Source organism: Bufo gargarizans, chromosome 6, assembly GCF_014858855.1.
Source record: "Bufo gargarizans isolate SCDJY-AF-19 chromosome 6, ASM1485885v1, whole genome shotgun sequence".
Classification (NCBI taxonomy): Eukaryota; Metazoa; Chordata; class Amphibia; order Anura; family Bufonidae; genus Bufo; species Bufo gargarizans.
Window position 1 is genome coordinate 284,522,761 of NC_058085.1, and position 26,866 is coordinate 284,549,626.

At 43.6% G+C, this 26,866-nt stretch overlaps 1 protein-coding gene across 1 annotated transcript in view; it reads right to left on the bottom strand.

Moving 5' to 3' along the window:
* Positions 1–26,866, bottom strand: part of LAMA5 (laminin subunit alpha 5) — a 123,838-nt gene that overhangs the window by 25,753 nt on the left and 71,219 nt on the right. Inside the window, 39 exon segments of the mRNA XM_044296273.1 lie at positions 78–191; positions 1,320–1,422; positions 1,579–1,720; positions 1,815–1,969; positions 2,051–2,167; positions 2,269–2,465; positions 2,645–2,818; positions 3,539–3,650; positions 3,830–3,940; positions 4,023–4,174; positions 6,199–6,342; positions 6,529–6,709; positions 7,094–7,194; positions 7,397–7,611; positions 8,811–8,891; positions 8,979–9,106; positions 9,188–9,298; positions 10,472–10,702; positions 10,817–10,900; positions 10,992–11,096; positions 11,956–12,117; positions 12,200–12,340; positions 12,865–13,009; positions 14,969–15,173; positions 15,630–15,838; positions 16,159–16,274; positions 16,360–16,499; positions 16,610–16,736; positions 16,840–17,008; positions 17,091–17,188; positions 17,272–17,380; positions 17,456–17,616; positions 17,692–17,845; positions 18,702–18,808; positions 18,893–19,035; positions 20,683–20,821; positions 22,972–23,128; positions 24,725–24,824; positions 25,212–25,317. Of these exon segments, the coding sequence (XP_044152208.1) occupies positions 78–191; positions 1,320–1,422; positions 1,579–1,720; positions 1,815–1,969; positions 2,051–2,167; positions 2,269–2,465; positions 2,645–2,818; positions 3,539–3,650; positions 3,830–3,940; positions 4,023–4,174; positions 6,199–6,342; positions 6,529–6,709; positions 7,094–7,194; positions 7,397–7,611; positions 8,811–8,891; positions 8,979–9,106; positions 9,188–9,298; positions 10,472–10,702; positions 10,817–10,900; positions 10,992–11,096; positions 11,956–12,117; positions 12,200–12,340; positions 12,865–13,009; positions 14,969–15,173; positions 15,630–15,838; positions 16,159–16,274; positions 16,360–16,499; positions 16,610–16,736; positions 16,840–17,008; positions 17,091–17,188; positions 17,272–17,380; positions 17,456–17,616; positions 17,692–17,845; positions 18,702–18,808; positions 18,893–19,035; positions 20,683–20,821; positions 22,972–23,128; positions 24,725–24,824; positions 25,212–25,317 (5,446 nt within the window).

The following is a 26,866-nucleotide window of genomic DNA, read 5'->3' on the forward strand; positions in this document are numbered from 1 at the left end:
TTGCCGTGCTCTTCCCCGTTCCATCATTCTTGACTGGAGGGATTTGGTTGCGATGGAAACAATTCAGTGATTTGTACCTCGTGTCATGCTGATTTTGTCCATGACAGATCTCAGCTCCGATTGAAGATTTTCCCTCTTTGTTTTGCTGTCCTGAAGCTTCTTCTTTGCTTCCTGCAGCTTCTTCAGGACATCTGTAAAAAGAAAGGGTCAACAAGTCGCTCTAGGACTCCGAATGACACAATCCACTAAAACAAGTCATTTGAAACCCCCTGGATGTGTGAAATTGGCACTGAACTGACTATAAGCACATTATCGCCAGCTCCGTGATGTGCAGAAAACCGACTTGTTATAAAAGCAGCAGATGTTACCCCATGGATCCCGTCACTCAGTAAAATAACTGTGTGGTGCCCAAGGTAGTGGCAGACAGAAATTCTCATACAATTCTAGTTGTGGTCAAAGAATGTCTCTAGTTGGTGCTGTATTGATCTTTGTTCTATGAGGGTAATATGGGGGGAATGTTCTGAAGGTCCTGTTTGCTGTACATGAGCAGATTATGTAATGTAAAGTAATGCTGGGGGTGCAGAGGTTACAGTCATTCCAAGACCCTGGTGCCTAACTGCACAGGAAAAGGGCAATCAATATGATATCTGCACAAAAGTGTAGGCATAATGGACACAGCCACATGACTATAGAAATGAATAGTTCAACATAGTACTTAGGGCACAGATTTAGCATCTGGCCCCTGATGCTTCAAACTATACCTCCAGCATATGGAGTGAATACATCATTGCAGTGATTAAAATAAATTGCAAGTCCATGATACCCTTAGGCTACATTCACACGTCAGTATTTTTCTATATCCCGAATTTCGGTCCGTTTTTTGCGGATCCGTTGTTCCTGAAAATGTTTCCGTATGTCATTCGTATGTCATCCGTTTTTTGCGGATCCGCAAAAAACGGAAACATGTATAAATTTCAATAAGCAAATAAAGTGGTTTGTATTTCTTTCAAAAAAAAAAAAAAGTGAATAAAAGTCTAGTTATGTGTATGTGTTACCTCAGGATTTAATTTCCAGGAACGGAATCCGCATAAAACTTTGTATTGTACCAGGATCCGATTTTTGCGGAAAAGAATAGGACAAGTTTTATATTTTTTCGGACATGCGGAACGGAACAAATGTGTGCTGTCCGATTTTTTTCAGGACCCATTGAAAATGAATGGGTACAGAACTGGTCCAGATCTGTTCCGCCCAAAACGGAACAGATCAGGAAAGAAAAAACGGACGTGTGAATGGACCCTTAGAAAGCTTTCTGAACTCACCTCCATTTAATTCTTCCTGGGAAGTTTTGGCATCATGTTCTAACTTTGAACTGTTGTTCTTCAGTTCTTTCCCTCTTTTCCCAAGCTGCTCAGATAGGATGTTCTGTTGAGACATCAGGGTGTCAGCTTTGTTGCATTATTCCTCCACAACAGAGGGGGTGCCATGTTGTATTGTTCCCTTTTAACCCACTAAATATGCAGCTTCTGACCTTTCCTTTATAGCCTGATATCACCTATAAAGGGATGGGACACCACCCACCTTAAGCGTCTCTCCAGCCACTCGGTTGGCATCTTTTGCAGCTCTATCAGCCTGCTTTATGGCATCAATGATGCTGGAGTAAGCATTGGAGGCATTTATGGCCTTCTGGATAAACTCATCTTGGTTGGAGTCTCCAATGGCACTTAAAAAAGATGGTAAAAATGTAAATAACACAACACAATTTATAATAAATTGGAATAATCCATAACCGGTCTTAAAAAAAAAGTTTGTCTCACTTGAACAAATTCTTTGCCACTTGACTTAGGAGTCTTGCATGTTCCTCTGCCTGTTCTACAACAGACAGCTTATTGCTTGCTGGGGAGAACTGCTTCACCTTATCCATAATTGGGCCTCTGGCCCCATCCAGTCCAGCTGCCAACTTTTCATACTCCTGAAGACAACATAAGCCAATTGCTTGAATACTCTTGGGTGACAAGTGACTGGGTACTGTCCCCTTCAATGTCCTCCTTACCTCTTTCATGTCATCTATCATTTGCCAAATGTTCGAGACTTGAGCCAGAGCATCTTCTCCCATCTTAATTGCATCCACTAGTTCTTTGTGTTGTGCCTTCAAGTCATTGATCTTAAGCTACAACAATAAATTGAAGATGTTCTAGCATATGATGGATCACAAGCTCATAGAAAATCAGTGTGAAATTTCTTCTTGTCACTGAGGATCTCATCTAGTACCTTGTTCTCCTCCAGGTTGTTGTAGTTCAGGCTGTTGAGAGCCTCAGTCTCTATGATTTTGTTCACTGCCTCATTCAAGGCATCCCGTAAATCCATTAATTCTGAGCTATACGTTTCAAGTCTCTTCTTAATCTCATTCAGTAGGTCTTGGTTGGCCTTTAGACTGGAGAGCAGCTCAGCTTTTATTCGATCCAGTACTAAGAAGAAAAATCATTCATCACATTAATATACACAGTGGTTACCATCAGCACCAGGTCACCATGATAGTTCTCAACTATGAGGAAGCCATGAAAAATGTTTCTCCTAATGAGAAACCCCTATTCATACCAAGTATTGAGTAACCTGTCTTTGAAGGCGTTTTCCAGTGCCCACTTACGTTTTTTGCCTTCTTCATGCTCCTTCCATGCGAGGTCTTTGGCGTGGCTGAAGTCCTTGTCTCTCATCTCCCTTAACATTTTTTCCACATCAGTCATGATCCGTTTAAACTCCTCAGTGGATGTGACATTACTGGTGTTTGAGGAGCCAATCTTGCTCAGCTGATTAATCAGTCCTAACAATATTTTAACAGACATTTGAATTAAGCATCTGAGATGGATACAACAGTGTTTAGGATCATAAATAATCTCTTGGCCACAGTGGTTACAAAGAACATCTCTCACTGTGAAGGACCTGTCCTGCATTATACAGAAAGCGCCTTGATTTGAATGAGCACTGACCAATGCGTTATGTCCTTTGTGGAGGCACCCCAGAGAAACTGAATATTTACTTCCAGGTTTCCTAATGGTCTGTAGTTAATCGCCAGGGTTCCCAGCAGGAGGGCACATTGCGAACGGATTATTATCAAGGGACTCCTCTAGCAAGTAGAGATTGTCCTAAGTAGAGGGCACCTAGAACCTAACTGCAGATATATTAACAAGGTACATCAGCCAGCCCCTGATGAAGAGGGTACCTTCCATGGCCTAGTACCCAAGATTTTTGACCACGAGTCTTGATATTTTATAGCAGTAAAAGAAATGGAACAATGTTATTAGATGGCTTATTTGATCACTAGTGGCATTTGGACCCTGATACTTAAGAACTGTACAGAATAGCCAATTAATTGCACAGTTGTTGGGACACCATACTTAATAACACTTTTAGTATGGTTATTGCTACACTGTATGACAGCACTTCATACATGGGAAGGAGGTGACAACACAAGGTGCTCCGAAGACAATAAAATAACTCAGCACCTGGCAGAAGTAAAAAATAAATAAACGAAAAATCTCACCCAGAGAATTATTGTATAAAAACTGTACTTGGTTCATCAGGTCTTTTGCTTTCAGATTGGTTTCCCTGGTCATTTTCTGTACATTGACTGCTGTTCTGTTTGTTGAATTCACCTGGAGAAAGTAAAGTTCATATGAGGTTCTATCCATCCATCCATCCATCCGTAAGCTAGATCAAGCATTTGCATGAATTAATTAATAGGCCAGCATTTATCTAGGTGTACAATATCTGTATATGCTGAACATTATTGGAGCACCAGCTTGTGGCAAGGAGAGGAGAATACCCCACTCACCTTCTCCTGCAGTGCATCAAAGTCTTGAGAAAGACTAAAACTATCATCTTCCAAATCATCAGCTTTATCTTTAATACCATTAATGGAGCTTTGATACTGGAGCCATAGATCCTATAAAGAACAATATGGCACAACATAAGTGTTTGATGAAACATTACCCAACCAGACAGAGTAGTATATATTTCCGGCTTACCGTCAAATTTGCAATGGAGGCATTGAGACCGCCTAGACGAGTCCATGCAATGGAACTGATACTCAGGTTGGCGAGTTGGTCTCTGATGCTGGGAATAAAGTCTGCCATACGTTGCAGGTCCTCCAGCAGAGTCACCACACAACTATCACAAGCTGCAAGAAGCACAAAAAAATCATCACTTAAAAAGGTCATGCAAAAATCAAGAATCATAGTACTCAACAATCTCTTTCTAACAAAGCTAGAAGCTTTCTGTGTAGCTCTTTCCCTGTAACTGCCAGAGCTTCTAACAAAAGATAGATAGATGCTGCTATCTCATGAATGGTAGCAGCTATAAACATGCAACTGGTCCAAAGTCCAAGCAACAGAGGAGAAATCACTGTTAGAAATCGAATCTGGAATAATCGCGGGTAAAACCTGCCTTTACTTTCACTTTTAGCTGCATTCACAGCATCCCACTTTCTATCAGTGATATCTTCCCGTGTTCTGAACAGATTTATTTTTTTACCTTTTTGTCCTAAAAATAAAATAATAAAAGTTATTTAATACACTATATATACCCCAAAATGGTTCCTAAAAACCCTACAACTAATCCAGCAAAATAAAAAAAAACATTTAGAAGAAAAAATTTAAACGCTAGAACACAAAGGGGGAAAATATTACTGGTCCTTAAAGAAGACCTTTCATCAGTTTTGACATAGGCCAATTAAGGTATTACCTTGTAGGGCGGCCCCCACTTATGCTATGGGTGTATATATTTTTTCAAACCCCCCTTCCCGTTCGTCCGCTGTGGCCCACTGATGATTTGGCGTGCTGTATTATAATGAGCATTAAACTCGCAACGGGGAGTAGACGCAGTCTTCTGCTGTGGGCGTCTCCTTCTCCCTGGCTGTGAGCGTGATCCAATCAGAGCGGACCGCTCACAGCCAGGGAGAAGGAGACACCCACAGCAGAAGTCTGCATCTCCTCCCCGTTGCGAGTTTAATGCTCATTATAAAACAGCGCGCCAAATCATCGGGGGGCCACAGCGGACGAACGGGGGGGGGGGGGGGGGGGGGTGTTGAATTTTTAAAAAAAATACATACATGGTATCAGTGGGGGCCGCCCTACAAGGTAATACCATAATTAGCCTATGTCAAAACTGATGAAAGGTCCTCTTTAAAAGGAACCTGTCATGTGGATATTTGATTATAATCTAACTAATTATATACAATCATTAACTACTAAAAAGTACCTTAGATGTATTCACTTACTGGTGTGACAGATGGTTACCCCATAATTTACACACAAAGATGCCGCATGCTAATGAGCTGATTTGAGTCCAGCGTGATGTCATTGAGTCCAGCGTATATTTAATTCAGAGCTATAGCCACTCCCCTGCCCACCTGCTGCTGATTCATATGGAAAAAAACTGTCATTCAGCAGCAGGTGGGCGGGGAGAGTCAGGAGCTCATGAATATTCATGACTCATCATTATCAGCTGGAGCTTTTTGAAACAAGATGTTGGCAGATTGACTGGGTCAATTAAAGAAAGTGACCCAGCATTTTGCTAAGAGAATCAGTCACTTATTTATGTTGCCCTTAGTTAGGACACCATAAAACTGGTGACAGGTTCCCTTTAAGGCTAAAATTAATGGTCACCAATGGGTTAAAAATGCAGTAGTGTCCCCTGAGTTGTGCGCCAACTAGATTTACTGCAGACACACATTAAAAATCTACAATTAAAAAGTGACATTTTTGGAAGGGTTTTCCCAATTTTAACGTGACTGTTAAGAGGTTGATCAGAACAAGAAGAGGCAGCTACAGTTTTCTAAGTTCAAACAAAGCAGTTCCATAGTGTACCATGTGAACATGTTTTCTAACATCTTTCTTCTATGTTACAATATGATTGATTTAACAGGCCCAAAGCCTGAGGCTGAACTACTAGAGCTTGACAACATTTCCTGTTTCCATTAATGTCAGATACAGATTTGTAATGAAGACTTTCTAAGATTCTATATCACCAATTACATTCATTTAGAAGTCAGATAGGATGCAGATACTGGAGTATTTTGTGATTTGGCCTCCATGACAACACGGCACAGGACAAGGGACGTGTTGTCATTAGGATATCTCAGTAGTGTAGTCCTGGGCCTATACCTTGAACATAACTTTAGAATAGGGAGCAGATAATACTCACGTTCACACTTCATCACTTCTGGTCCATGGCTGACTGGTACCTCGTACGGGCGGCTACAGGTGTCACACTGCTTCCCAATGAGCCCGTCACTACATTTACACTCCCCGGTCCGTGGGTCACATGAGCCTCCTTTACAATGACATTCTAAGGAAGGAGAAACAAGGGTATGACATGAATCATATCCTGAAATAAACTTACATAAATCTAAAAAAAACTACAGCTCCCAGCATGCCCTGACAAATGAAGAATGTCAGGGCATGCTGGGAGTTGTAGCTTTGCAACAGCTGGAGAACTGCAGGTTGGAAGTCAATGATCTAGAACATCACTTACTTGTGCAGCCACTAGGACCGAACCTCCAATATCCAGGGGCACATTGCTGGCAGCGGGAACCTGTTATACCGGGGAGGCAGTGACACTGACCAGTTTGGGGATCACAACTAGAACTGGTTGAGCCCTCGCCACAGCTACATCTCTGACACCCTGAGCACCCATCAAATCCATAATAGCCTTCCTAGAAGAGAGAAATAAAAATCCAGAGGCATTTTAAGAGAATGTAAGGGATTATAATGTCCACTTTTGACACTCCAGAGCTGCATTCACAATCCTGTAGGCTTCAGAACAGAAGATCTTGCTTGGCATATAACTTGCTTTTTCAGCATCCGCACAAAGCTTGTTCTGGTGTGCCCCACTGGATTGTGGACGTTGAGCTAAGCTCTTAGGCAGTGTCTGATGACAAGCTTGATGACGGATTACAACAATAACCAGCAGAGTTGTGATTGCAGCTCTGGAAGTCAAGCTGTAATTTAGGATCAGTACAGGATAAGTAATGTAATGTACAGTGTTCGACAGCGGACATACAATTGTCGATGGTTGCTACTGATCTCTGGTATATTACCTCACAGCGGTTACAAGTTGGACCAGTCACTCCAGGTTTGCACTGACATCTTCCAGTTCTTGGGTCACACGTGTCCATTCCACAGGGAGAACAATTACAACCTACAGAACATATTATATTGTAAGACATAGGAAGTGAACACCAACTAGTGTACCTGACAACTGACCCTGGCGAATGGCCTGTTACAAGGTGTCAGTGATCTAGCTCACTAGAACTATGAGATGGTGCCAGCAGGACCTGATGAGAAGGGTTTACTCTGCTCTATAGAGGCTTAGGATAAGACGGGCAGTATACTGTACTTACTGGTGCAGTTTTTGGCAGCTATCGCGTCTCCATAGAAGCCCGGCGCACACACCTCGCAGTGCGGCCCGGCGGTGTTGAACATGCAGCCAGAACATGTCCCGAATAGGGGGTCACACTCGCTGAACAGCATGTTAGAGTCTGTGTTCCCATTACAATTACAGGGCAAGCAGGAACTTCCGATGACCATAGGATTTCCATAGTAACCAGGAGCGCAACTAACAAGGGAGGATAAAGATGAACATAGTCATTACATTTGGACTTGAAACCAATACATAGAAACATTAATTTCCCCAACATCTTAAATTATTTTCTTAAACATATCTTGTTCGAGGAGTTTTCCTTTTCATGATTCTTGCTTGCAGTCAGTTAATGAAAATATTGGGGGACATTTTTTTTAATGCCCTGGCGTATAAAAAGTCACAAGGGCCTTTTTTGTGACTTTTTTTTTATGCCTGTGCAACAATATTTTGTCGCACAAGCGTTTTTATGCACCAGTGTCAAGTGAGTGGCGGGGGCCAGGGCATCGACCCTGACAGATTTACCAACATATACGCCTGGAAACAGGTGTAATTGTTGGCAAAAAACTACTCCAGTCAGGGGGCTGGAGTTTTTTTGACGCCGAATGCCTGAATTATGCACAATCATACACCAATGCAAAAGGGAAACAAGGACCGGCGTAAAAAGCCAGTCTTTGTAAATGACATCATGTGAGCCATAGGCAAGAGTAGCCAAGATGGAAGCTACCAGATCAAGTATTCTAATGTATAAGGGTACTTTCACACTAGCGGCAGGACGGATCTGACAGGCTGTTCACCCTGTCAGATCCGTCCTGCCACTATTTCGCCGTGCCGCCGCTCCGTCCGCATTGACTATAATGGGGACAGGGCGGAGCTCCGGCGCAGCACGGCAGTGCACAGCGAGAGGCCGCCGGACTAAAAAGTCGGACATGCAGTACTTTTAGTCCGGCGGCCTTATATTATAGTCAATGGGGACGGAGCTGCAGTCCGGCGGCACTGCGAAATAGCGGCAGGACGGATCCGACAGCGTGAACAGCCTGTCGGATCTGTCCTGCCGCTAGTGTGAAAGTTGCCTTAGACAAAGGGGGGAATTTATAAAAGACTGGTGTTTCATACGCCAGTCTTAACAAAAAGTGCACTGAAGCAAGAAACGGCAGGACGATTAACAAATTTGCATCATCTTCTGGTAATCCATGTGCCAGAAAATGAAACCTGTATCATCTATGAGCTGGTGTGAATTTGAGCTATAATTTACTCCAGTTTCTGGCATAAATTTTGTAAATTTGTCGGGTTGCAAGAAAAATGCAGCTTGCACAGAATCTGTCATGAGATAACTGTGATTTTACTCAGCATATTCCATTCAGTTTTCAATCCATATCTGTTGGTTCTTCACTTACCGTTCACATTTTGCCCCCGCGTAGCCTGGTTTACAGAGACACTGAGTGGATGAACCCCTTTGTACACATCCAATGGCAAAACTGTAAGTACCACATATAAAGCACGGTTAAAATAACGTGACAGATGAGAGCTGACACACAAAAAAAACTGTATCATATGGCACTTACTTGTTGGAGGGCACAGACAGAGGGCAAGGGCAAGCAACACAGTGTAACACTCCACCCACTGTTCCGTTGGGTACAAACCCTTCTTTACAGCGCTCACACTGGTCACCCTCCGTGTTGTGCTGGCATTTCTAGAGATGACGACGTGAGGTGTTAATGGCATAGAGAGTATCACAGAATAGTTACTATGGGGGAACACAAAAAAAGCTCACCACACAGTTGCCAGTCCCAGGTAAGCACTGGTCCGAATGCCCACCGCAGCTACAGGGCACGCACTTGCCCAAGAAGAGACCCTTGTCTCGGTAAAAGCCAGGGGCACATTCCTGCCAGAGAAATCAGATATCATATGTCCATGGAGAATGGGAGACTAGCTAGATCCGGTACTGGATGTCTTATATTAATCATGCACCCGCGCCCCTTATTAATTAATTCACAGTTCTCAACCTAGCTGAAGCTGTACCCTCATACCCACCATAGATTTAAGGGGCATGTGTGGTGTGGTGGTTGGCCATGCTTCTGTCACAGGCCTCCACCCTCTTCCACTGCTACATGCCGGCTGGATCTGTTATAGGGGCACTGTTGTTGGATGGCCCTGTTACAGGCAGTGGCGTGCCAAGGAGGGGGGTTGCTTCACCCCAAGTGACAGCTTAGGCGGAGATGCTGGGCCAGCTGCCAGACTGTGGAGGTGGGCTACAGTTCACTGCGTGGCATGGGAGTCATATTATAATACACACAGAGGGGGCTATTATGTGTTCTAAAAATACAGAAGGGGTTATCGACAGGACTATTTTTTCCATCATGTATAACAGAACCGTTATTTGGCCCCATAGACATGTATTAGGATGGAGCAAAATGGAATGCCTCTTCAAGGCTTCTATTTTGCTTTCCATCCTAAAATTCCATCATAACTCTGTTATAACAGAACCTATAACGGAATTCCAACCCGCGCTGTCCATTTGATTGCGGCTGTGCTTGGTATCGAAGCCGAGTCCCATTCTTCACTTCATTGGGGGAAACTGTTCATGGATGGCTCTGTTATAGGGGAACTGTTGCTAGTGGCTCTGTTATAGGGGAACTGTTGCTAGTGGCTCTGTTATAGGGGAACTGTTGCTAGTGGCTCTGTTATAGGGGCAATGTCATTGAATGGCTTGTTTATAGGGGAACTGTTGTTGGATGGCTCTGTTATAGGAACTCTGTTCTTGAATGCCTTTGTTATAGGGGCACCGTTATTTGATGGCTTGTTTATAGGGGCACTGTTATTGAGTGGCTCTTACACAGGGCTACTACAGTTTGGTGTCACTATTATACAGACACTGTTGTATGATGGTACTGTTATAGGGACACGGTATCATGCATTATATAACCTGAAAATATTATCCCAACAAGACAAATATATCCTTATTTCGAAATAAGCCCTCATATGGTTATTCCATGTGGAGTGAGGAGCCACCTACAACAGCATTGTAGCCTTGGGTTAGTGAGAGCACTAAAGGTACCTGACAGGAGTCGCCACGGTAGTTGGCAGGGCACATACACAGCTCCACATTGCTGGCCTTCACTCCAACACCAGTCCCTTGACCAATCTCCAGAACAACCTGCCACAGAGACACCATGGAGGAGGACTGGGAATTCAAAGCTCGAATATGCAGTGCTTCCAAATTTGCCAAAACCATCATGATGTCCTCACGGGATACGGGATAATTGGTACCAATGTGAATGAAGTTACTCTGCAAACCAACGGAACAATGGACAATTATAGATTCAGATTATCCTTTCAGCCTGAAAAATTACCAGTGTTCTGCCATTTACCATGCTCCTATCACCAAGCTTTGCTGACTTACCTCTATAAGCTGGACCTGGCCTCTGTGAATATCTCCGGGTAGAGGATATTTTGGCTCCAAAAAAGCAATGCTCATCTGGTTCCCCTGTGGAAGTAAACAGGAAACATTTCAATTAATTTATTTCCAAGTTCTAAGATGTAAATGCTCCAATGTAAGTTGCATTCAGGCATTATACCTTTAGTATGATGTCTGGCCGCCGCTCCACAGGAATGTAGATCTGATCTCCTCTAATGGCTTCAGAATTCAGCTCATACCTCAAGAACCCACCATAAGAAGAAACCTGTAGTCACAGAATCAGATGCTTAACCCTAGTACTAGAAAATAAGCCCCATCACATTGTTAAAATTCCACCCAGCACTTTACAGCTGTGGATGCTTAAAATAAAAGTTTGGATGTGCAGAATTCATTCATTACTTATGACTACATGCACAAATCATCACAAAACCACCACACTAAAAAGTGTGTCACCAAAAATTCCCATGTTCCAATTCCAATAAACATCCTATTCACCGAGAGGACAAATGTTTTGGCGGGATGCCATGGACCCCTTCACATATATGGGTTGCATCCAGATCAGGTTTTTTGAGCCTCAACTGATATAATTGGATGCTAAAACTGATACAAAAACATTTTCATCAGTTTTAAACCTTTTTCTACTGCAAAATGAACATTTGCCATCAGACTTCATAAGTTGCCTTGATTTGTCATAATTTTTTAAAACCATCAATGGGATTGTTTTTTTTTTTGATCATTTTTCCTCCTTGGTTTCTATGACATGCTGGAGGGAAGAAAAATGGAATGCTGTATATATATGTGAAGAGGCGCTAACAGAACGAAACAAAAATACCCCTTATATGTGAGCAGATAGCCTCTCTCGCTGGTAACAGTGTTTTGATATGAAGAAAAATTCCTGACCTCCAACCCCTATTTCCTATTGCTTCAAATAATTGTTGAACAGTAAACATTCCACCTAGAATACTGGTCCAGGCATCACTCAAAAGATTCAGGATTTTAATACGATACAAAGGTCTAAGCTCAACTACTTAAATTCTAACCATGGCAAACATTTAAAGACATGACATATTACAACCCTTGTATTGGCAGTGCAAGGGTTAAGGAACTGGTAAGCCTAAACTCACTCGGTCTCCAAGGTAGCTGCGTGGTGCATGCCAGTAGAACTCCTGGTAGACATCAGGAACATCTCTCAGATCAGCCTTAACGAGACCTCTATGAAGAAGTTGTGTGATCTCCACCTCCTGGCGATCTCCTCCAACCAGAACCCATCCTCTCATGTCACTAAACTGTAAGACATCAACAATGAGGCTAAAGTGCGAGGGAAAGTAGGGGTGTGGGGTACGTTAGTGTAAGCATTATATTCCTTACCTCAGTACGATACTTGGATCCAGAGTGGCAGCGATCAGTGGCTCCAAAACAGAAGCAACGGGTACAGCCCTTAGGATTGTTGGCATCCAGGAAGAAAGTGCCCAGGCGACACTGGTCACAGTTACGACCTTCAACGTTTTCCTATACACATAGACCATAAACGCAAAGGGGTTGCTTGGGTTCTAGATACTAATTTGATATTGCTGAATGCATTAAACCCTGAGCTGCTCCTAGACCATGTGACCAATGAATGTGATGTCACATGACCTGGACTGCAGTGCTCATGGAGTGCTGTGGCTTCCCCATACACCTGATCAACAGGGGTCCCAGGAGTCGGTCCCCCACTAATGTCATATCGAAGACCTATCCTGATGTTAGGCCATCAGTATGAAAATCCTGCATTCTAATCTTTCATATGAGTACCCATTACCTGTGGGCATCTAGATGTGTTACCTAAGTGCTAGCATATACTGATACATGTCACCAACCCTTCCACTTCAGTGCCAAGGAGTCTACAAAAAGGCCACCGCTCCCCAGCACTGGAACCCAGTCTCAGTAATTTCTCAATTTTCACCATGCACTTGGGACGAGGGGTTTAATGTCTCCAGCAATATCAAACTCCACAAATGTATGATACAATGATTTGTGCAGGCTCCATCCCATACCTTGCAGAGACATCGCCCTGTAACAGGATCGCATATAATTTGCTCGGTGCCTGCCTGGTTGCATTCACAGGGTCTGCAGTTTGGGTACCCATAGAAACCAGGTGCGCATTTTTCACAGCGACGTCCCATGATGTTTGGTTTACACCTAAAAGAACAAAACGGTCGCAAATGTTAACAGTGGATGGAACTGCTGCATAGTAAAGCAGAAGGCATCCCTATTCACGGCCAAAGTGAAGTTCAAAATGTTGATCCTGGAGCACTTAGAAGTGATTTATGGGAAGTCAAAGACAGACAGAACCAAACTGTCACTTATCGGACCGTGAAGTTCCGCAGTCCAAATAAAACCTGTAGAATTGTGAAAGCATCTTCGGATGTGACTAGATATGATGCAATTAGTATTAAACATGTGAAACAATGTATTTGCAAAGATGTTTGTCATGACAGTGTAAATCTAAAAGAGGGCTATATTCATGTATTCAAGTAAATGAGCCTAAAGGCAGGTTTACATGGCCCGATGGAGCAGGCGATTGTCGGGAAGTGTTCCTTCCCGATAATTACCTGCTCGTCAGTGGAGGTGAAGCGCTGTATTTGCATGCAGCAATCACCTCCATTGCTTGGGGATGAGCGATGGCTACTGCTATCACTCGTCCCCATACATATTGATTGTTTCTAGGCAATAGATCGCTGTTTACACTGCGCAATCTGCTTCCCAGAAACGATGATTGAGGTGTGCGCAGCAATAACCATATCACCCGATGAACAAGCATTTCACTTGTTCAACTGGTAATCCGTGGCACCTTTTCACCGGCCAATTATCTGGAATCAGCTTTCATACAAATGTTCATGCCAGATTAATCAGGCCATGCGAAACCGTCTTAAAGGGGTTCTCCAGGAATTCATAAAATGACTGAAAATACTTAAAACTTACTTTATTATTATAAATATATTCCCAAATACCATACATTAGTTATCGTTATAATGGCTTATTTTGTCTGAGTAGCAATCCTCAGAGGAAATAAAATAGCCCCTGTCCTATTAGTACACACAAAACCTGTCCTAATCACACAGGAGGACAAGTTACTTCAGAACTCTGAGCTAAATAGCTGCCTCATCCTCCTCTCTGCTCTACTTCCCGAATACAGCTGATAAGATCTTTAGCCGAGTCTCTGTAGGAAAGGCATTCCTGAGGAGATATGAAGTACACAGAGGACGGACAGGACAGACTGTGGTAATGTGAGGCTGTGGTTATGGAGACTGCACACAAGTGCTGCTGCTCATTAGTCACATTCCCACCTCCTCTCTGTACTTCATGTCTCCTCATGAACCCCATTCCCACAGAGCTTGAGCTGAAGATCTTATTATCTGTATGCAGGATCATAATGCCTGACAAGCAGAGCAGAGTAATATCAAATTAATATTTAAGTATTCTCAATAATTGTATTTTATGAATTCCCAGAGAACCCCTTTAACACATACAACCTATAATTAGGAGTGGCACTGTTTCTACAAGTTTTTTTTTTGTAAAGAGTTGCTCAGTTGGAGGTATGCTGTAAGGATTGAGGAGCGACTACAACAGTGGTTCTGACCCAAGAATACAGAAAACAGATCCAATGTGGCTTTTTGTACATTTCATGTATAAACACTGAACACCCAAAAACACTTCTTTAAAGGGTATGTTTTGAACCCAAATTGAAATAATTACTCCACAATAAAAAAAAATGAAGCCACTTTTCAAAGACTCTTGGTCAAATATAATCCTGCCGTGTGGTGTATACAGCTCCTCTGCAGACCTATCTGTCTCTATATTTACTGCGTGTGCGCTGATACTGCAGCCATGCATTACTCCCACCTGTGCCCTCTTTTTGTTGATATGCAAAAGAAGCAGAATAACACGACTGCAGGATGAGACGGCACAGAAGTTTGTTTTATTTCTTATCTGTAACTATGGAGACACATAGGTCTGCAGAGATGCTGTGAACCATAAAAAAATATATAAAAATGAACAAAATGAATAAAAATACATGAAATAAATGTGACCTGAGAAAGATGAACACAAATACTTCCATTCCGTCTTCCTCTACGGCATGGTGGCACCTTCACTTACGTGCACTGGCCGGTCTGGATATCACATCCTGGTTGGGTAAAGTTCTGCAGTCCAATTTCAGAGCAGTCGCACTCCTCGCAGCCCACCAGGGGGTGACAGCCGAATGTTTGGGGCTGGCATACTGTGCACTCTGGTTTCACAGTGTGCGGGGGACATATGCACTGCCCGGTCACTTCATCACACAGACGCAACCCACAGTCACAGGCTGAAACAGAGGATGGCTACATCGTGATTACAAAGCAAGGATACAGCAATGAAACACAGGAAGAGGCAGAGACAAAAAACAGAAACCGCCTCCCTTAATAGCTGAGGGTTTGTTACAATTGTATCCCGTCTAGACAATCCTTTGTAAGCTCCAGAGCCTGGAATTCAGGATGATACATTATACCTACCAGGAAAAATTACAGGAAATTATGAGGATAGGACAACGAGATTTGTGCTACCTATGTATGTACCTCACAGAGGACAAGTTAGACTGAATACAGTTGTAACAAACCCTCAACTGTGAGAAGTGTTGTGACTATAGTAAAAATGATTGCTATGTCTATGGCCACCCTCTATGTTGGTACAGAGAAAACATCACAGAGCTTTTCACAACTAGTGGATATAAGCACGACTCTGGTATGGAACATCATAGTCCTTGGGGGAATCTGGAACTTACGTCTGCAGTCAGGGAATCCCCAGAATCCTGTGGCACAGCGGGAACAATCTCTTCCTATCACATTAGGCTTGCAGGAGCACTGGCCTCCATACAGCTCACAAGTGGTGCTCAGAGAGCCAGCCTCATGACAATTGCAGGACTGGGCCCCATTGTTATAGAAGAGAGACAGAGAGATTGCAGCATCTCTGCAGAACTTAGAGGTGGCCGGGCTGAAGAAAAACACAGAGAAAAGATCAACAGGGGGAAAAGATAAACTTACTATATAGCTACGATGGACAACCGATTTTCATAAGTCAGGGACCCCTGCTATAAAAGAAGTAATGTATGGAGGAAGTTCTGTAGAGTTCTGTGGTCCAACCTATATCTTTCCAGCTTGCATGGAATTACAGCCACAGGCTGCCAGGGTATACTGAGGAATTGCAGTTCTGCACCAGCTGGAGATCACTAGATTACATGTATGCCCATCAATGTCACTACGCACAATAAACAATCGGAGATGACCAAAGAGGAGACTGATAAAGAGACTTACTTGCTCTGGAAGCTGTTGGCTCCGCACTGACTGATAAAGTTGTATGATTTGTCCAGTGGTTCCTCCACCAGGTAAGTGGAGCTGTAACTGTCCTCAGGAATGACCAGAATGTACTCCTAACAAAACAGGCCATAGACAGGTCAACCAGTGCGAGAGGTTGGACAACTGACCGGATGACACAAGAAACCTCCCCTCACTTACCAGCCAAATTATCTTGCCATCAGGGGCACGGATGCTGACTGACAGGTCATTATCAACCACATCTATAATGGCTTGATCCTCAGAAAGGACCAAGCTGCGGCAGCCATAACCATGAGGACAGTACGTAGCATTAGCTGAACCTAGCATAAAAATAAGGGAAGGAGGGCTTTACTTCCATATGTTATACACAAAATCATCAATAACAATGGATTCTTACTTCATGTAGTCACCTAACATCCTAACCCCTCACCTTGCCATATGCGTCCTCCATGCACTCGTACCTCAACAGTAAATGAGGGCTGTAAGGGTTGATAGTAGTGGATAATGAAGGCGTAACGCCCAGGGGTAGGAACGTGGCCATTAAAGGTCACCTCCGTCTGGTTGCAAAAGGAGAGAAAAATAAAAAGGTCATCATGAGTGATATTTTGTGATACATAAAATTGGACCCCTTTATATTGTACATATGCACAAATCACAAACCTCTGGGGACTGCAACCGGATCAACTTAGTAGCATCTACAGCTGTTGGAGGCAATGGTGCAGGGTGGAAAGGCACCTTTTGGCCATTGTTGGCATCTGTACTAGTCTTCCCGTCAGTCAATACCACTGACTGAGAAGGTTTATGGAATCTTGAAGGAGTGCAGGAACCACTGTGGACAGAGATATCAGATGAGAAAGCAGCCATGGATAAAAAGTGAATGTGATACTCAAGATACAATAAGCAGACAGTACCTGCTAGGGTTGAAGGCTCCATGAACGGCAATGCAATGAACTCTCGGCTCAATGTACTCCATGGTGTACTTATCAGCAGGGACCAAGAAGATCTTGCCCTGGAAGAGGAACATATCAAGATTCAGCATAATGCATGGGTTTAGTGTAGTCATTAGTGGAAATTCTCCCCTTCAAGACTCACCAAGTGCAGTTGTGTCTTATCTGCTGAGAATCGAATGGTCACTTCGGTCGTTAAATCAAAAAAGGCTACCTTCTGCTGGGCATCCAAAGCCACCCCACGGCACAGGAAACTGTAATACACATGTGATCCAAGTCAAATCCTGAATGCTCCCACAAGAAAATGAACATCTTGAATGTAGACTGACCTGAACTTGCAAGGGTAGAAGGTGAAGGTTCCATGCTGTGGAGGGATCTGTGGAGAGTTTACTGCTACATTGGTTGTCTGAAGGTCCTCCTCATTGGCATATTCAACAACAACGGCGTAACGACCGGGGTGGGGGACTGGTAGGTGGAACAAGACCTCAATCTAGAAGACAATATGTAGGTTAAGGGTAATGCTTATGTGGGTCAGCCATCAAATAAGAGGTGGTACCATACTCACATCACTTCCATAGCAACCAATCAGTGGTGGATGTCGTAGAGTTATCTGCTCAGTCTGACAGGGCCGTGGAAGACTATTATCCATGCGACAGACCCCATCACTGCCTTCCAATGATGGAAATTCATCCAGGGAGAGATATTTGTACAAAAGGCAACTGGAACAAATAATGGATGCGCACACTATTAGGGTACGGCCACACGGTGAGGTTTCTGCATTCAGTTTTTTAAAGCCAGAATCAGGAGTCGATCATAAAAGGAAAGAAAGTATAAAGGACAGATACGACTTCTCCTCTATTTTGAGTTCACCCCTGGTTTGGCTTCCAAAACTGCATCCAGAAATGAAGTGTATGTAGCCTGGAGATGCACAAACATATAACAATACGACATGATGCAGCAGCTAATCCAGATGGAACATCACTTTCCTATGGTGTCAATATATGTAGATAACTGGTCGGCACCACAGTGTAGTAGTGTGGCGGTGCACGTGTCCACGTTATGGTTCGTGCTGCTGATTTGATGTTTACTCATGTATTTGCATATATGTTATTCGCTACATTGTTGCACTTGGGGGTGGAGTTCTTGTGATGACGTCAGTTCCTTTGTATTCTGGCGGTCTATTTAAAGAAGTGATTTCTTTATATGTGTGTATAGTCTGATGAAAGCACATAGTGCCGAAACGCGTCACTAACCATTGATATGTGACCAATAAATGTAGCATTCTGAAAGCTACCTTGTGCGAGTGCCGGTCCTTTCTATATTGCTGTTTCTTATGGTGTCATCATACAAATACAGATGTGGAATACTGTATAACTCTTACACTCGGCCATGTAAACTACCAGCTTAATCTCTGCCTGGCAGTACATCCCCAACTCTTTCCACACCAAGAATTAGGGTGCATCCAGCCGACTGCCCTGCAGTGTGTTATTAAAACAAATGACCACAGTTTTCTGATGCAGTTTTTGGCCATGTGACTACAAACTGCATTGTAAAATGGCCATAATTCATACTTACTTTTGATTGCTCTGCTCCTGGGAGGGTGAGTAAGTGCAGGCCTCAGTCACTTTCACCTGGAGGATCGGAGCCTCATAGTAAGCACTAGGAAGCAGGACCAGATAATCCTAAGAAAAAAGAACATGTATCAAGAGGGAAGACTCAACCCAAGGTACGAGCATACGCCGCATGTGAAGAACATGGGGTCTCACCAGAAGCACATCCTCCACCTCAATCACAACAGACCATGTGTTAGGATTCAGGACAAAGGGTTCACCAAAACTTCCATGTGGAATGGTGACAAAGGCTGGGTCTTTGCTTGGAGGAAAGACGATCTGCTTGATCTGTTCAGAACCTACAAAGGAATAAGCGTAAGAATTAGTTCTTTAACTTGTAACTATGCAGGGGATCCCAACTTCCCAAGCCCAACCGCACTACATATTAAAATAGTAAAACTATCTAAGGTACTTTGTGTTTCACCATTTTCAAGATCACTGCTTGCTAGCTGTGAATGGAAACATTGTTGACATCTAGAGGCTGGAAACATGTAAGAACTTAGAGAGGTGGTTCCAAGATTGAAACTTGAAATTGAAACCCCTGACACAGGATAGGGGATAAGCATCTACCGGTAATCGTTTGGGTCCTACTGCTGAGACCTCCACCGATCATAAGAATGGTTGGGACCACACTGCTGTAGTCAGCTATCTCCGGCAGTCCCATAGAAAATGAATGGAGTGGCAGCGCATCGCATGACCTGCTACTCCATTCATATGGGGGAACAAGACCCCATTCTAGTTAATGGGGGTCCCAGTGGTCAGATACTGTGGATAGGGGATACGTTTCTCTCCTAGTGTAACCTCTTGAACACTTCTCACAGATGAGGGTTTGCTACAAATATATCCGGTCTAGACAAATCTCCGTGAGCCAAACACTTTGGACCCCAGATATGTTTTCAATGCATTCAGAACAGGAGAGATGTTTGTGTTTGTGATGTGTTTAGCTCACATAGGACTGTCTACACTGGGATTCATTGTAGCAAACCCTCAGCTGTGAGGGGTATAATCTGTGGATGCAAACAGCACTTTTATTCAGTGACAGCAAGATGACATATCAAAAAAAGAGGATATGGAAGGGATGCTCACAAACAGTAGAGATCTCTCACTGTCCAAAAAGATAACAGACCACCTCAATCATGACAGCAGAGAACCTGTCGGGCGATGCTGATGGGTCTGGCCATATATCCATTATGGCAATCAGCTGTAAGTTAAGGCAAACCTGACACCAAGCATTTCTCTACAGCTCCACCACAGGAGAAATCAGGCATTACACAGTTCCTATTTAAATCAATGGGTTGTTTTGTGTGTGGAAGTGCCTGGTCCTCCAGTTACCTCCATCATTGGAATGGCTCCCTTTATGACCAGTCTGATACCAGAGTGGGTCTGGCGGGACAATGACACCATGAATAGAGCACAGGGCAACATTAATGGAAGACATCATCCTAACTACCGTCCAGGAGCTACAGTTGTAAAACATCCCATGGCTATAGATGGCTGACAGACATTTTAGGGAACTCCCAAAGCTTACCTGCCCTATTATTATAACACTGCTACCTGTAAAGGAATAGATGCCAATGCCAGAGGTATATTATGAAATTGTTATTCATGCAGTTCCGCAATACACAAGTGTCCTGGATGTTTTAGGTTTATCACAAGTAATGACTTTTCACAGTTGTCTTCTGATCTGAATAATTTCTAAATGTTCTTCTCCCATCCAGCAGAGCTCTGTACAAGGCTGATAGATTTCACTGCCTGTAAGTCACGTTCCAGAACAAATATATCCCACAGGAGATGAGAACGGCTTCGTTTACATGACATTTGTGACTAGAACAAGTGAAAGATCTTATGTCCGCACTCGCGCCCCCTCGCCTAATGACTCTGCAGCGAACAGCCGGACTGTCTGCCCTGTGGAATGCACCGCTTCTCAGTGGCTGCGAGATACTTACAATTGGCACAAGCGTTAAACTTCTTCTCTTCAATGAGTGACACCTTCCCGTAAACGCTGTCGACACCACGATTCACATATCGAAACACGACTCGGAAGAGGTCGGGGGATGTCACATTGATTGTCAAAATGACCTTAGGCTGTGAATAAAGGGGAATGTAATATAATAAGTAGAATGCTATATACACATCTATACAGTGGTGTAAAGAACTGACTGGGCCCCCCAGCAAATTTTTGAAAGGGCCCCCAAACCCCAGCAACCCTCACTCTTGTGGCTAGTCAAGATAGCTCTGTCAGACCAGGCCTGGGAGCCGCACCACCCGGTTCCTACAGAGATATACTGTATGTCAGGTCATTGTATATAATGTCACTGTATAAAATGTCATGTGTAATACTATGGAGGGGACCCTGACCATAAAATCTTTCAGTTCTCCTTTTGGTCCCCATATCAGCTGCTTCCACTATAACTACACCCCTGCATCTATACTGATCCTAAATAACAGAGCTGCACTCACTATTCTGCTGGTGGAGTCACTGTGTACATACATTACTTATCCTGTACTGGTTCTAAGTTATATCCTGTATTATACTCCAGAGCTGCACTCACTATTCTGCTGGTGGAGTCACTGTGCACATACATTACTTATCCCATACTGATACATCCTGTATTATACTCCAGAGCTGCACTCACTATTCTGCTGGTGGGGTCACTGTGCACATACATTACTTATCCTGTACTGGTTCTAAGTTATATCCTGTATTATACTCCAGAGCTGCACTCACTATTCTGCTGGTGCAGTTCCTGTGCACATACATTACTTATCCCATACTGATACATCCTGTATTATACTCCAGAGCTGCACTCACTATTCTGCTGGTGGAGTCACTGTGCACATACATTACTTATCCTGTACTGGTTCTGAGTTATTTCCTGTGTTACACTCCAGAGCTGCACTCACTATTCTGCTGGTGCAGTCCCTGTGCACATACATTACTTATCCTGTACTGATCCTGTATTATACTCCAGAGCTGGACTCACTATTCTGCTGGTGCAGTCCCTGTGCACAGGCATGACTTATCCTGTACTGATCCTGTATTATACTCCAGAGCTGCACTAACTATTCTGCTGGCGGGGTCACTGTGCACATACATTACTTATCCTGTACCGATCCTGTATTATTCTCCAGAGCTGCACTCACTATTCTGCTGGTGGAGTCATTGTGTACTTACATAAGATTACTTCTAGTTTACCTACTGATCTTGAGTTACATCCTGTATTATACCCCAGAGCTGCACTTGCTATTCTGCTGGTATTGTCACCATGTAAATACGCTACTTATCCTATGCTGATCCTGAGTTACATCATGTACTATACTCCAGAGCTGCACTCACTATTCTGCTGGTTGAGCTACTGTGTACATACCTTACTTATCCTGTACTGATCCCGAGTCACATCCTATATTATACTGCAGAGCTGCACTGACTATTCTCCTGGTGGAGTCACTGAGGATCATTTTTTAAATGCGCCTCGCCACTTTTTGGCAATAAAAAAGATGCAAACCCCCTTTTTACGACTTTAACGCCCCTGCGATAATCTCTAGTCGCATGGGCATTTTTGTGCCGTTTTCGTCACTTGGAAGTGGCGGGGGCTGGGCAAGGACATGGATCCTGGCAAATTTACTAACATTCACGCCTGTTTCCAGAGACTGGAGTGTTTTTGCTCTCCAGGCGCATGGATGCACCTAATATATGGAGAGGCACATGCCTCGTCATAAATTATGTGAATCCTATGACAGCGCAGGGGGAATCCAAGACCAGCGGAAAAAAGCTGGTCTTAGTAAATGACCCCCACTGTGTACAAATATTATATTACTGATCTGGAGCTATAGAATGTGTAAGAGTTCATTCACACATGGCAGACCTATTGCAGAAATGTGACTGTTCCATTCATCTGGATGGAGCTTGTTTATTTCCAAAAGCTTCCTGCCAAAACGATGCCATTCAGATGTAATATTTCCAGTAGTTTTCCATCACAGAAATTTCAGCAACAAATCTGCCACGTTTTACTCCAGAGCTGTATTTGCAATTCTAAAGTCTTCCAAGCTGAAATCTCCCAGCATTCCATGCTTTTCACAAAGCTTTATCTAGAGATTTGTATTCTGGAAAGTGTGGTCTTTAACTGTACAGTCATCTGATGTATGCAAAACTACCCCCCCCCCCCCCCCAATACAGGAGTTCAGCTAAGCTGTAGGGCTTTGGTAACCAGCTTGCTGACTGTTTCCAAAGTTACCTGGTAAGGAGACATTTGAGCATATCCTCTCCAGCTGAAGTTTTCAAACTCCAGAGGGTTGTATCCAAAGCGGACTGGTCTTCCATCGGTTGTTCGCCCATCTTCCACTTCAAATTTCAGGTGATGCAGATCTGGAAAGTAATAGCTGCCAACTGGTCTGAGAAATGAAACCAAGCAGAAGTTTTTTCTTGGTCTCTAATAACTGGATTACAATATAGAAGTCACCAAATTACTATCATTTCAATTACACATGGGGCTTGTAATCTCACATCTAGCGCCCCCTGCACATTTCTCCCTGTCCCTCCCTGGTGCGGTCATGCACACAGCACTATGATTACCTAATTAAAGGGTTATACCCATCTCAGACATTGATCAATGTCAGACAGCACTATGATTACCTAATTAACGGGTTATAAAGGGTTATACCCATCTCAACATTGATCAATGTCAGATAGCAGCGGGTTCCGCCTCTGGGAACCATTCCTATTTCCAGAACGGGCCTCCCTAAATGAAAGCGATCACGCTGCGCATGTTCTCCTTTCACTTCTATGCGAGTTCCAGAAGTAGCTGAGCAAGCGATCTCAGCTATTTTTTAAAAGCCCATAGCAGTGAATGGAGAGCCCACTGCGCATGCACAGCCACCTCTCCATTCATCGCTATAGGACTGCTGGAAAAATTCGAGCCATCACTCAGCTATTTTTGGAACTCCCATAGAAGTGAACAGAGGATGGCTGCACTTGCTCGGTGCACTCTCCTTCAATTTGTGGGGCCCGTTCTGGAGATGGCATCTGTCTGACATTGATGGCATATCCTAGCAATATGCCATCAGTGTCTGAGATGGGAATGGCAGACGCCCTTCCACCAAAGACACAAACATACCCGCTGGGGGGCATTTATTACTATTAAGTCATTTTTTGGTGGTCTTTTTCATTCCTTTTACGCTGACGTTGCTTCAGGAAGAATTTATGTGCATTGTCATAAATTAGGCCCATCTTTGGTAGTCCTTGTGGCTGCTGGAAAATCTAGTTGCTTTTCGGCACCTTTTACACCTTTTTCTTGGCATAAAATTAATGAATTTACAAGTGTTGCAGTACTGCCATGTTGTCGTATGCGGCGTAAAAACGCCCCTGCGACAAATATTGTCACATAGAAGTTTACACCAAAAAGAGATGTAAAACTGATTGTAAAGGACTCCCTGTGTCTATACATAAATCCACCCCTGTGGTCATAATTAGTGCTCCTCGTACGGTATTATTATTTTATACCTGGAAGGGATCACGATCATGGAAACTGTATAAGGAAAACATCTGCAACTTTCTAGTATACAGCAAACTTTAGGTTTCAATTTCTCCCCATTTTCTAGCTATGTGCTTGGTGTCAGTGAATGGAAACATTTACTTGCAGAGGCTCATAACTATCATGTCTGCTTTGATAGTCCTTCACTGTTGGAATCAGTGGGTTTACAGCCTTGAGGTGTAGATAAGAAAGTTCCATTCTCTGACAGCAAACACAGATCTTGATATAGGATCATACGATTATTGATACTTGTGGTCTTCACTACTTTTCATCCATGGTGATCACCCGCCATGGCTGCAGCTGACTTTGTACCGGACAGAGGTCGATTTCAGTGTAATTTAATTAGAGGCGGCAGCTGCCACAGCGCGAGTGACAAAACGGGAACCTACACAGTATAATACAGTATATTAAATACATTCAGGCGATACATTAGAAGCTTCCTCTAGCAGACACTCACTGGTTGCACTGGGGACCTTGCACATTCTCACGGCACTGGCATTCACCGGTCCTCGCGTTGCACGCCAAGCCGACAGAGCCTCCGATATCACACTGGCATCCTGCAGGGGGTGAACACCTGGTTAGTTCATTCTGCCGGGCTTAGGAGGCGGCGTGAGGATATTTATAGGGATGTTTGCTCTGGCATGCGGAGGTGGCATCCGCTCCTCTAAAAGGGAATTAAAGAGGAATTTCCAGATACCCAATTAGAGGGGAATTAGCCACCCTGAAAGAAACGGGACAGGAGACCTGCACTCAAAAAGTCAAAAGAGGTTAAAAAATAACTAAAAAGTAGAGGGCTTGTGGTGACAACTTCTTTGCTGGGGCTGAAATGTGCTCAGAGCAGTAGTCACTTCCCTTCCCCCACTCCTTTTGGCAGCTTTCTGCCTTGCACAGTAGGGGGCAGCACAGAGTATGGGGTGAAGTTCTTTTTTAGAACAAGAGCCTACCCTTGCACCCGAAATAGCTGTCAGGCTTCAGGTTGTAGAATCCATCTTTGCACTTGCTACACGATCCGCTGCATATGTTGGGTTTGCAGAAACACTGGCCAGTCACCTAGTAAAACAGGGAAATGTTACTTACATGGATCCGTCCTGTGTGCTGACGAGCTTCAAAAGACCTAAACACATCTATCCACGCGGAGACAGATAACGAATACTGGGTGAGATTTATAAAAACTGGTGTAAAGTTGAACTGGCTTAGTTGCCCATGGCAACCAATCAGATTCCACCTTTCATTTTCCAAAGGAGCTCTGAAAAATGAAAGGTGGAATCTGATTGGTTGCTATGGGCAACTAAGACCAGCTTGGTAAATCTCCCCCACTACATTTTACTCATTTATAGTCGATTCCCACTATAATAAGTGATAGTACATGGCCTTTTCTGGCCCCTTACTTACAAATTAGTGGGTGCCTGACCAATCCTGGGGCCCACTGTACTACTAAAGTTGTATGGCCACCTGCACAAGTCTCCCTTCACCCTCCTGACACAGCCCATTTATATTAGGGACTTGTGGGACCCCCACTGATTATTTGCCATAAGAAGGTAAAATAACATTTGTACGGTTACTGTTCCTTTAAACCAGAAGCGGCTGGACAGCCAGACACAATCAATCACTCTCTACAGCCATCAATGTAATGGATAGGAGAAAATCGACAGAATAACTTCCCCCTCGCCGAGTCGACCCAGCAGTTCTCATTAGTTCCATCTATCTGAAATTACACACAGGCCCCGGTGGTTTATCCCTCACCTCAAATAATCTCCATTTCTATAGTACATAGTCACGTCCATCGCCCCCTGATAACTCCCCAATACCCCACACAATAGGAAATTAGGCATCTGACTCATTGGCGAATTCACAGGCGAAAGATTTATTACAACAATTTCTGTGACTCTCCTATTCAGCCCAATGAGGTTTGCAGAAATCCATGTACTTGCTACAGATACAATGTCCTTTCTGCGTCAAATCCAACCTGTGCAATGTATGCAGCACCCCTGCAGCAGCGTAAGCAGCATCGGGTCAGTACAGGTTTTTAGTGCCTGAATGGAATAAAATGGGGGTCATTTGTCAAGGGACTTGTGACAATTTTAGTAAAAATAAATACAAGTATTCCTTTTGACAGCCGTGCGGCAACATTAAGCCAGTGCTAAAAAGTTTTTGATGGTTGGGCGGGACAAGATCCGAGCGGGGACGTGTTGGGGGCCGTGTCGGCCCGGACTCCAGTCACGGCAAATTTACTGGAAACAGGAGTACATGTTGGCTAAAAACTATGCCTGGGGCTGGAGTAGTTTTTCTGCCAGGCACACGGACACGGAATATGAAGTGCACATGCCTCTTTATAAATTTGGCTAATCCTCCACCAGCACAAGGGGAAACAACAACTGGTGTCAAAAAGCCGATCTTTGTAAATGTGCACCAATGTTTCCATTCACATTTCCGAGAAATCATACACCAAACCATATTTTAAATCATTATATGTGGTTCTTCTGAATTTTGTGACCACTAGGTGGCGATGTTCTGTTGCTCTGTAGGTATATTTTTGCATCTGACCCCAGTAAAACCATATATAGGGGTGCAAAGCTATAAAAAAGGCAATACATTAGAC